We start from the raw sequence: 12,085 nt of genomic DNA, 5'->3' as shown, positions 1-12,085 counted from the left end.
AAAACCCCCAAACCCACAAAACTGTCCCATTTCTCTTCCTTTTCTTTCCTCTTCCAAACTTCTCCTTCCAAGAACATAATTAGAAGGAGCTGTAGAGAATAAACTGATGTTTCTTAAGATCTGCATACAAGCAATATTTTGCAAATGAAAACTTACTACCATCAAGAGGACTAAGTCAAATATACATAAAATTCTAATTCATTTTTTATTGAGATACTACTCACCTTCACCTACAACCCCAAGGATCTCAAATTTATTCATCACATTACCAATGTTAGGAATCTTCATCAAGACAAATTCTTCTTACGGTGAGAGCCACAAAACATGGCACAATAGGGACTGTCCAAAGATTTTGCAAAAGGCAATTGTGAAAAGGCTCTTGGAAAAAAAAAATTCCACCTTGATCAACCAGACTTCTCACACCCTTTCTTAATTTCTAGGCAGTCAGTAGCTTCCTGGGGAAAGAAGAGAAAATAATGTAATTGGTACTTTGTTTTATTTTAGTAAGAGAGCGCAGTGGTATATATACACATCACACCAATATTTTCTAACAATTGTAAAAGACAACTCATTTACTTCTACATTTTACGATCAAGAGAGCTTAGCAGTATATATAATGGACAGAACCTATTGAGAAAATGTATCTGACAGAACAGCTGGCCTTGTAATCCCATGCTCAGGATGTCTATTAAAATAATAACTAACTTACATACAGCTATTTTCTACAGGACAGAAACAAACAAAAATGTTGATGGGAACTACCTCAGTGAGCAAAAATACACCTATAATTACTTATGTTCCCAGTTTTGTGTATGTTGACAGTTAGGTATAAAAACAAATTGTGTTTAGTCAATTTATTATTTGTCCACTGTAATGACAAAAAGGATAAGGTAGAAAGAACACTAAACGATAGAAAATGTTCTTCTACTACTATTTTCTGTGATTGTTTAAAAAAAAAAAAGGGAAATTATTTGCTAGACTGACTAGCAATCAGATTTAGAAAATTACTTCCATTATCAGGTTATTTAATGCAAATGTAATGAACAGCAAAAAAAAAAAGTTTTCAAAGGTTTTCTTCCATATTTTCCAAACACTGAAATAATTTGTCAAATCAAGCAACTATACACAAGGAAAAGAACAAAGGGTTTTGTGTCTGTGTTTTAGGCTCACCACATCTCCTATAATCTTAGAAGTCCGATAAACTAGACACACCGAAGTTTGGTTTTGCTAACTCAGGCTACATTTTTTCCCCTCATGTTAAAGGCATACATCCCACATTCAAAAATGGGAAAAAAGCTAAAATAGCTTCAACATGAATTGGAAATACGTCACTTCCACAGTTCAGTGCTCCAAGAACAAGACTACTCATGAGGAACAAGATACAGGGCAGAATAGAAGTGAATTCATTTAATTACTTGTGTGTAATAGGTGAGAGTGACCTAATGATACTGGGTTCAGCTCACACCAACAGGAAGTCTCATTGCTATTTCACTATAAGCTAGGGGTGCTGGCCAAAAGCCCTGTGTTGACTAAGTCACACATAACAAAAAGGGACTCAAGGGTGGAGGGAAATCACAATGACACTAGCCTCAGCAAGACACAGGGAGATAATTTGGGGGGTTTTGTTATTTTAGAAGCAACTTCAGAGTTAATCAACCACAGTATTTAGGCAACAAATTTTGAAAGTAAAGCAGTGACTTCCAAATTAAAAGTATGGTTAGGGGTTTTTATGTTTGTTTTTGTTTTTAAAAAAGTTACCCACTCCTTAATGGATTATTTCAGTGTTTTAATTTACTGCTTTAATTAATCAATTTTTTCTTCACTTGTGAATTGTATAAAGTACTCTTTTATTCCCCTTACCTATACTCTTTTCCTATCTCATTTGGCATCTCCTTCTCACAAAAGCCTTTGTGCTGTTTGTGCGGGCTTTCTAGTTACAGTAACAAACTAAAATAATGAGCTCCTGGAAAAGCAGGAGCATCTGCTCAGTTGCACCCACCAACGTGAGAACAGAGCCTGCACTGAGCTGCTTTGGCTTTCTACTGAAACAGGCTGGTGCCAGGCTCACAGGCACAGCTGGCTGTCCCCACGCTGCAGCTGAGTGACAGAAATACCACTACAGAGACCTTGAAAGAACCATTAATGCCATAATGTAAGCAAGACACAAAGGAACAGTCAGAAAACATATAATCTGTTTTCTATTAGCACTATTCAGTAACATCACCAAATCTGCTGCTTCAGTTCCCAACGTTATTAATTGACAAATGTTTCTAGAAATTAGATTGTGGTTATAACATTCATTACTTATCTGCTAACATTATTACCATATACTGTCTTCCTGCTTTACAGTGTACACAATACTTTTTGGATCTATGACAAAACAGTGAAGAAGCTTATGAGATAATGTATCAAAAACTAAACAAGAAATTTAGATGCAGTTTCCTCTGTCCCTCATTCATAATTTCTAAATTTCTCATAAACTACTTAAAGCTATACAAGCCTGCAGCTTGTGATCCACTATTTTTATTTTTCTATTAAGAGTTCTGCAAGTGTATTCTGGACGTATCCTATTTTTTTAATTGGGAATAAAGGTTACATTTGCAAGCAGCTAACCTTCCTTTCTGAAATTCAGTACTACACATCTTCCTCTCCCCACCAACCATGCAGTTTTCCCTTTTCACTTCATTAAAAGAGTGAGCCACGAAATGCTGATCCGCTTGTTACACTGGTGCTCCTGGATGCATGGCACCTAGAGCAGCATTTAGATGTAATTCCCTAAAGGTAAAAGCCTGTCAACTCACTTTCTGATGCTCATTCACCACTAGTGATACACTTCGACTGGCCCAAAGGAACATACAAACCAGCTTCTCAAATTCTCCCCAAAGTGCATCACGACTGACAGCAAAGGTAATATAGATGCACATACAGGGAGGGGGACTCCCAAAATAAAACGGCACTTCAGTGACCCGCCTCTTCTGCGCTAGCTCCAGAGCCATCTTTGTGCATAATTCTGCTGAGAGCACTTTATGAGAACCTAATCTTTAAATGAAAAGGAGAGCTAAAGAAGACAAGTGGCATGCAGCAGTAGTATGGATTCATACCCAAACACTTTTTGCCCCAGCTCTTTTGCCACATCTCCTCAAGCAAGGCAGTAATTCAAACCAGTTCTCTCCTGCAACATTAGTGAACTCAGACTAGCTAGACCCATCTAATCCCTAGACAAGATGGATATACTTAAGATCTCTGCCTTCAAAAGCTCCTGAAAGACTGAAAAGAAACTGCTAAAAATACTTGCTCAGTGGCAGCACCCACTGAACTTTCTGCTTTTTTTTTGAGATTTTTCTGCTTTTCAAAAGGCACTGCCCTTGTTAAGACTGTTTTTAAAAATCACTGACTCTTGCAGGGAATCTGGTAACATCAACTCAAACTCCATGAATGACACTGAGTCTTGTGAATTGCAGAGTGAATAACTGTAATAATAAAAATAAAGAAAAAATATAATCTAGAAGTATTAACCAAAAAAGTAACTTCAAGAAGTTTATCCATAGCAAGAATTACATTATTCTGTAACTTAGTGAAGAAAGGCTAGATTCTTTCAAGCTGAAGACTGGAAATAGCAAGGAAAACCTTATTAATAGCAACCATAATTTTGATCTTTGCACTGAGTACCATACAGGTCTGTTTTAATAAGTAGCCTGCTGGCTAGAATGATAACCCTTGCAGAAGAGGAAATCAGGCCATTCTTTACCTCTCAAAGGTTCTCAGTAAGGTAATAGCACTCATTCTCCTAACAACCCTTTCTGAGCCAGCCAGATTCACAGCACATCAGCAACTTACGAATTAAACCAACAGATCTCTGAGATGGTCTCAATGTTACAATGGCATTCTAAAAACCACAGAGCCAATTCAGCAAAATGAAACATCATGAAATGAACAACAAATTAGTTTTACTCAATCCAGAACTATAACAGTGAGAGATTTAATACAAATGTAGTTGTTTTGCAATAGCATGTAAGGCTTATATGTAAAAACCAAAAACTGTATAAACATTCTGGGAATGAACGTACAGACTAATACAGCATTATGGTACCTGATCATTTACATTGAAATTAAAACAATGGGGAAAAACCCTGGCTCTTCCCCAACTCCTTTTCCCTTCATGACCATTAAGAATTCTAGAGCATCACCCAAAAGCATCCAACTTAACTACTCACTCCAAGGCCTCAATGCTAAAATAAAAATGCTATTAATTATTTCATAATCATCAATAGCTGGGTGGGGTAGGGGAAAGCACCTTTTACATAGTTAGATTTTAGTAGAGACATTTAGTCAGAATTATAAAAAACTTGAGGTAGACATTTGTCTTCACAAAATTTGGAGAAATAACACTCTGTTCTAGAAAAATACAGTTAGATTTGTATATCAGTATATTGTATACCAAGTATACAGTTCATTTCATATATCAAGACAGAAAGAATGCTATTTGCACTCTGCTGAAGTCAGTTACAACTTCTAATTGACTTCAAAGTCATCCATTAGCTTTTAAACAAGCTTCTTGCCAGTAGGTAATACACCCCTCTTGCTCTCCTAAAACAAGAAGTAAACTTAATCTTTTTTTTATTTATTTGTTTATTATTTTTACTCACCAAGAAGATACAACTAAGAATTTCTAGAGGCTGGCTACATTTTCATCTGTTCACTAACAAAACAGCAGGTCAGTAAACAGATGTGAAGAACTTATATGGTATAAGTACCTGTTTTTGATGGTTCTGCATTAATCCAAACCCTGGCACATCTTCTGTTGTACCAGGTACACACATGAAAGGAAGCATTAACCACCTCTATTAGTCATGATCTATCACTACTACAGCACCTTTCCTTCTCCTCCCCTTTATATGTATAGTTCTGGAGCTACAAGCACCTGATTCAGTGTTATGGCAGAATATACAAGTGACAGGGTTAAGAAAATAGTTGGAGAAATTTTTCTGGGTTTATTGATCCAGAACGCACCAGGAGTATTACGTGGAATTACAGATTAGGAAGAACAAATTCAGTATTCGAACAGCTGTGAGGAAGAAGCTAGCAGTAATATTCTGACTTTAAGAATGGAGATGAAAAAAAATACAATCATATTGCTAGTGAAGTTTTGCCAGTCTCACTCCTGCATTTGGAAAAAAGTTACTACTTGTTTTTCCACTTTATGGAGGGACAGTAGACCTTCTAATGGGACAAGGTTCTGGAGCAAGAGCCATCAAGGTTCATAATATAAAGAAACCTACAATGTGGAAGCTGAAAAAAAAAAAGCTGAAGAAAAGATAAAAAGCAACAAGAACTTGCAATTAAGCAAGCCATTTTTCATACTCTAAGCTTCAATCTATCCTCCTCTGCTCATAAAAAAAGAGGAATGAAAAGAACAGCTGGTGAAAATAAATACAAAATTCAGAAAACTGTCAAACTTGAACAAATTATGTAAAAGCAAAACACCAAGGTGGCTTGCATAAGCTCACAGGTTTTAAAATTTAGCTCCAGCAAGCTTCTTTTGACATTGCTAATATCATTGGAACTTGACTTCACTGCTGTTGGTTTTTGGAGGAGCTGTTTTGCCTTTTTTCTTTTTTTTTAATAGCTGTTGATATACTGAAACCTGCAAACTCATCTTATACATCAAGGGAAGCCATCGTCGCATAAGTGGCCTAAAAGGCAGCATGCCTCCATGGCAGCAGGGCCAGGGGTGTGGGGGGAGAAGAACCTGAACAAAGTTCCCATCCTGCAGCAAGCATACAACCAGGAAAAGGACTGAATCAGCTCCCAACTATTAAAGATACCTGTTTGGTTAAATTCCTAAAGGAAAACTGAGCTGGAAGACCAGGGCACCAATAATTATTTGGTTTGGTTTATCTTGTTCTGTAAGTGCTCTTCCCTTTTGTACGCAAGTACAGATTCAAAAATAAACTCAGCTCATCCTGGATATATGAACTAAATTCACTTCTCAAGAGTTAAAACACAGTATTTATGAGCTTCTCTAACAGCTGTGGCCAACTCAAAAAGAGTGGGTGCTTAGCAGGATGTTTCTAAGACCACAGTGACAAATAAGCAGACTGATTATCAAAGCGCTGAGCACAAAAGCAGCTCCCATGAGTCATAACAGAAGGACAGGAAAGACAATTTTTCTTCCATTTTAGTCTTCCTCTCCAGTAAGAACCTTAACAAATACGTTTATTGTGGGTATGACAGCTTCTTACGCAGTTTATGCTGGTCCTTACGCATGCTGGGCAGTCTTCACTGTACCTGTAGCAGCTCTGAAGAAAAACAACCAGTGTTCACAGCAACCTGTTAAATCCAAAGCCTTTGCAGTTTCATCTGGCACAAGCAGCCTGACAGTTGCACATTCACTCTATCAAATAGAAGTGCCCAACATATGTAGTTGAAGTAAAAGCACGCTTCTGCTTACCGAGATACCATTAGGCAGAGGTAGGCAAGAAAAAAAATTATTTTTTTTTTTAGAAAAAAGAAGATCTTATTTCTTAACAGAATATCTTTCTGTGGAAGAAGCTAATATTTCTTTATCTGACACAATATTTGTAGTAGTCTCCTTAGAAGTTGGTTCTTTCATTTTAATCTTTCCTTCTCTCTTCTCAGAACACCAGTCTCCAGTAATATCCTATACTCATTTGTCATGTTGCGTACTATTTAGTCCCATATTATCTTTGACAATCTGCCATGGACTTTAAATCCCCAGGCTATAAAATAATATTCCAGGCACAGCTTCTTCATCTCTAATAATTACCAAAAAAGCTACTATTTTCAAAGAGTTACACATTAGGACTCACTTTGTGACTCAATTCCCACATTTGTGTTTGAAGATTCATGCTTAGAAAGAAGGAGGAAAAAAAAAAAAAAAAGTGTTGAGCATAAAAGTCTTTTCCTTTACCAGGGAAAAAAAAAAAAAAAAAAGCACACATTCAAAGTCCTGAGCAGAGGGAGGGAGATCCTGTCCAAGAAAAGTACAATATATTATCTTTAAGGGAACGCGTTAGAAGCACTGAGCAGCCAGTCAATTGAAGGACTGCTCTAAAGTTTGAGCTCAGCAGGGTATTTGTGGAAAGAAAGGGCCTCTCGAGTTCCTCCATCATGCCCTCCGGTCCCTCTGTTCTCTGGCAGCCTACTGTCAAAAGCACACTGCTAGGTTCCTCTCCACAATGGCAGCAACCACTAACTGTGCCCCAGCAATCCTATACTGCCATGCTGTCAGCAGGCTGAACAACAGATGCAGAAGACCTGGCCACTTAGAAAAAAAAGTCCTCTGTTGCATTTCTAACTGGATCAGCCACCTAATCTTTCATACCTGCACACACAAAGCATACTGGTGATTTAAAAAGACTGTCTCCTAACAAATAAAGACCGAAATTCTTCTAATCTCACAAACTTTCTCCCTCCTACCAACCCAGTTTTGTCTTCATTGTTCTAAAAATAACTCCCATTCACATTCTAAAAGTCAGATGTTCCTCTCTGCACTGGCTTTGGCTGGGGTGAAGCTTCCTCATAAGAGACAGAAAAGTAAAGGTGAATATAAAGTATTTATAAATAGCAAATGAATGCTGAAACTAAATTCTGTGGGCATTCTAATGCAGATCAAAATAACCACAATGACTACTCTTCCTTGTAATCTTCAAGCATATCATTAAATACAGATTACTGGTTCACTGAAGCAAAAAAACCCCCCAAAACCAAACCAAAAAAAACAAACAAGAAATCACTTTTTCTTTTAAAAGGACATAGGAAAGATATGGAACAACCATAAAAATATGAGGTGGAAGCCGCCAAAATTTAATAAATTAGTAAGAAAATACAATACATGCAAATGAATAGAATTATATTCTAATTACACTATAAAAATTATTTAGCATTTTTTCTTGATGCATTTTCCAGCAAATAGTCAGAGGCATTGTATTTAAATAACACTGGTCCAGCTTTTACAAAGTTAACCATGCAAAGAATGCCATCAAAGGTTTTCAATAAAGGACAAAAAGAAGCCACTCAATACTAACTGTCCTAACAGCCGAAGACAGGTCATTTCAAGAATAAATTCACAATTGCATACAAGCACACGTGCAGGAAACATATTTAAAGAAATAACTCAAAGGCTTTTCATTATTGGTTCTTCTTTCACAAAGTCATTACAAGTGATGAAAACACACGGTGGGCAAATGGTGTACAGTGGGGGATTTTGGGGGGAGCACTGGGGATTTTTTTTTATTTGTTTGGGTTTACTTTTTTTTTTTCTTTAATTAGAAAAAGACTCTAACTCCATCAACCTCAAAGCAGGTTGCTTCAAAAAGCCCAAAGAAATTGAAACCTAGAGAAACATCTCTCCATACGAAGTTTCACCTGAATTTGAAGATACTGTTATTTCAGTGTGTGAAAGTCTATTACAAGACATTTGCTCCAATTTTACAGATTTCAGAGATAACAGCGAGTACAATTAATACTGAAAATATTTGAATGTGCTTACTTTAACACTTCTTAGATTTTTTTTTTTATTTATGATGTCTATTATCAGAGTAACTGAAAACTAACCATGTTTAAATAAAAGGTGAGTTTTGCCACCCTTTCTAGTTGAAAAAACCTGTTAAACTTACACAGGTGAATAAATCAATTAAGTGAAACCCAAGTCAAGAATACCAATCTCCAAAGTGGCTCAGACTGCATTAAGACCTTATGACTGTTATAATAAACTGAAGTTCAATAAAAAAGATTCACATTCCAGATAAAGAAGAAAAAAAAAATTCCCAACAATCCCACTCAATTAACATAAGCTTCCTTGAAACAGAGGATGAAAGCTTTGAGTCTTCTGGAATGCAGTGCCACAGAAGCAGCAGAAGCAATGTATCAGGTACCAAGGGCAATTCTAGCTAGGACTCTGAACATTAAACTGAAAAGCCTGAAATAAACTTTGTCTTCAGTGCAAATCCACTGCAGAGAAAGTACAGCAAGAGAGCAACCAACTTGTGCTGTTACGACAGATGCCCTCATGCTGAGCCACCAAGAACACCTTCAGGTAGGGGAACTTCAGTCTGCTACGTAAATTACTGCAAACATATTTGGAAGATGTATTAAGGTGACCAGGTCAATTTGCAAAATGTGTAAACAGCTTTCCAGTGGAGAAAAAAAATACAGAAACAAAACCACAAATTTAATTTAGTGATCCTATCTAAAAGCAGAAAAAATCAACCTGAAAATAGTCAAGCAAAAGCAACAAAGACCAGATTATCTTTTGCACAAGATCATATGCTTATCTCCACCACTGCTAACTGCATCAGTGAATGGATACTGATGAAGAGTTCATCAGTATAGTATCCAAGAAAAAACATGCTGGGAGAAACACTTACCCATAATCATTTATGTACCATTTGTTTTACCTAAACAAAAAATTTAAGTTCTATTGAAATTATAGTGAAACTGGGTGGCAGTAGGGAAAACAGGCTGTTGTGATTTTTATCTGCTTTTGAATATTTGTACTCAAAAATCTCTTCAACAATCAAAAGATCCACTTTCATCTCCTAAAGCATGAAATAAAACTACTACAACGAGGATAGTTAAGAGTTTGGCAGCTTAAAAATTATAAAATCTAGTGGTTGTGGATTTAAAAATGATGACAGCATTAGCTAAAGCGGAAGGTTTTTTTCAGAAAGAACCAAGTGAGCCACCACAGTGCTTCAGATGGTGAAGCTGCAAGTGAACTCCAGGTTGAAGACACATACTTGTATTAATGTTACAACGCAGGGGGCAGTTCTGCTACAAGGAAACTGGTAGAAGAATTACCTTCAATAAAGATGAAAGGAAACTGAGAAACTAGGAACATAATTATAAAGGGCTGACAGTCTGCCATACTGTATGGACTATCCAAGGATTGAGGTGGATCACAGCAAGGCTGAATGTGAACCCTGCAACCAAGCTTGGAGCACTGGAGAGACTTACTCCCTTAAAGAGACTGTTTGAGAAAACTACTGAAATTCATAGAATACTTCCCCCTGTATACCTTTCCCCTTACACTATGAATTCAAAAAATTATTTGCCATTTCTAAACTTTGTATCTCTAATTCTATATTAGAACAGATGAGATTCTGATTATTGTTTTATTTCACAAACTTAAAGGACTCCAAAACCCTATTATGAAACTGCATTGGGTTTGCATGGCAAGGTTTGGGTAGAAGCGGGGGGCTACAGGGGTGGCTTCTGTAAGAAGCTGCTAGAAACTTCCCCCATGTCCGACAGAGCCAATGCTAGTCAGCTCCAAGACGGACCCGCCGCTGGCCAAGGCTGAACCCGTCAACGACAGTGGTAGTGCCTCTGGGAGAACATATTTAAGAAGGGGGGAAAAAAAACTGCTGCGCAACAGCAGCTGGAAAACAGGAGTGAGAACATGTGAGAGGAACAACCCTCCTCCAAGGTGGGTGAAGGAGGGGAGGAGATGCTCCAGGCGCCAGAGCAGAGATTCCCCTGCAGCCCGTGGGGAAGACCACGGTGAGGCAGGCTGTCCCCCTGCAGCCCAGGGAGGTCCACGGTGGAGCAGATATCCACCTGCAGCCTGTGGAGGACCCCACGCCAGAGCAGGTGGGTGCCTGAAGAAGACTGTGACCCTGTGGGAAGCCTGCGCTGGAGCAGGTTCCTGGCAGGACCTGTGGCCCCACGGGGGACCCACGCTGGAACAGTCTGTGCCTGAAAGACTGCAGCTCATGAAAGGCACCCACGTTGGAACAGTTCGTGAAGAACTGCAGCCTGTGGGAAGGATCCATGGTGGAGAAGTTCATGGAGACCTGTCTCCCGTGGGAGGGAGCCCATGCTGGAGCAGGGGAAAAGGGCAAGGAGGAAGGAGCAGCAAAGACGTGTGACAAACTGACCGCAACCCCCATTCCCCGTCCCCCTGCACTGCTGGGCGGGAGGAGACAGAGAAAACTGGGAGTGAAGCTGTACCCAGGAAGAAGGGAGGGGTGGGGGGAAGATGTTTTAAGATTTGGTTTTATTTCTCATTACCCTACTCTGATTTTATTGGTAATAAATAAAACTAATTTCCCCAAGTCAAGTCTCTTTTGCCCACGATGGTAATTGGTAAGTGATCTCTCCCTGTCCTTACCTTGACCCATGAGCCTTTCATTATAATTTCTCTCCCCTGTCCAGCGTTGTCGGGGAGTGATAGAGCAGCTTTGGTGGGCACCTGGTGTCCAGCCAGGGTCAACCTACCACAGAAACCTAATTGCAAAGACTTTTCATTGCTTATGATATTCACTTTCCCTCTTCTGTTTATTTCAACTGTTAGATGCATTCTTGGGTCTTGTCTTTAATTAGATGTTAAGCTCTTTGATAAGGAAACTTTTTCGCTATATTGAAGGCCTCTGGGTGTTGTTATAAAATAACATACGAAGATTTAATGTTTGAAACCACGCTGTGGTACTGCTTCTTTGCATGAACAGAATTGCTGTGGTAAAATGTGAGTCTTGAGGTAAATGAAAGTCTCGCCAGATGACTCAGGAAAAAACTTCAAAAACATTGGGGGCAATTTGATTCATGCCTGGAAACAGGATGTGGTAATTTTTTTTTTTTTTAAATAATAAACAATGCTGTTTCAATGCCAGCCTCCATAATGACTTTAAAAACTAAAATCAAGTAATAGTTTCTCTTGCTATTTCAGCCTAGTGGTTTCCATTTAATAGCTAAAAGAAAAAAAAAAATATTTTAAATCTCACTTGACATGAAAACTATCCTCGTAATTAAAAGTATGAATGTTCACACAAACTTTCTTAACACAAATGTAGCCTGTACTTGTTCTATGCCTTCATCCACCACCATCAAAATACTGGCATAACATACATATCCAACAAGCTGCGCTTAACTAGTGTTTTTGTCAAGAAGTTTAGTATTTAAAATAAAAGCCCAGTGAAAGAATGTCATAGCCGTAGCCAACTTTAATATTCTGGCAAAAATGTCTCTTAACTAAATAGAAGAGTTTTTTACTGAAAGGCATGAGCTACTTTGAAAAAAAAGAGGTGAAAGACTAGTATTTACAAGTTAGTCACTATAATCTAAA

The 12,085-nt window shown here is 38.1% G+C and overlaps 1 protein-coding gene across 3 annotated transcripts in view; it reads right to left on the bottom strand.

Moving 5' to 3' along the window:
- Positions 1–12,085, bottom strand: part of CDKL5 (cyclin dependent kinase like 5) — a 133,419-nt gene that overhangs the window by 85,446 nt on the left and 35,888 nt on the right. For all 3 annotated transcript variants that reach the window (XM_052794302.1, XM_052794301.1, XM_052794303.1), the window contains exon 2: positions 225–455. In XM_052794302.1, the coding sequence (XP_052650262.1) occupies positions 225–288 (64 nt within the window). In that variant the 5' untranslated portion in view covers positions 289–455. The remainder of the gene's footprint in view (positions 1–224; positions 456–12,085) is intronic.

The sequence above is a fragment of the Harpia harpyja genome, chromosome 8 (genome assembly GCF_026419915.1).
Source record: "Harpia harpyja isolate bHarHar1 chromosome 8, bHarHar1 primary haplotype, whole genome shotgun sequence".
Lineage (NCBI taxonomy): Eukaryota > Metazoa > Chordata > Aves > Accipitriformes > Accipitridae > Harpia > Harpia harpyja.
This window is presented reverse-complemented; position numbering and strand designations above follow the sequence as displayed.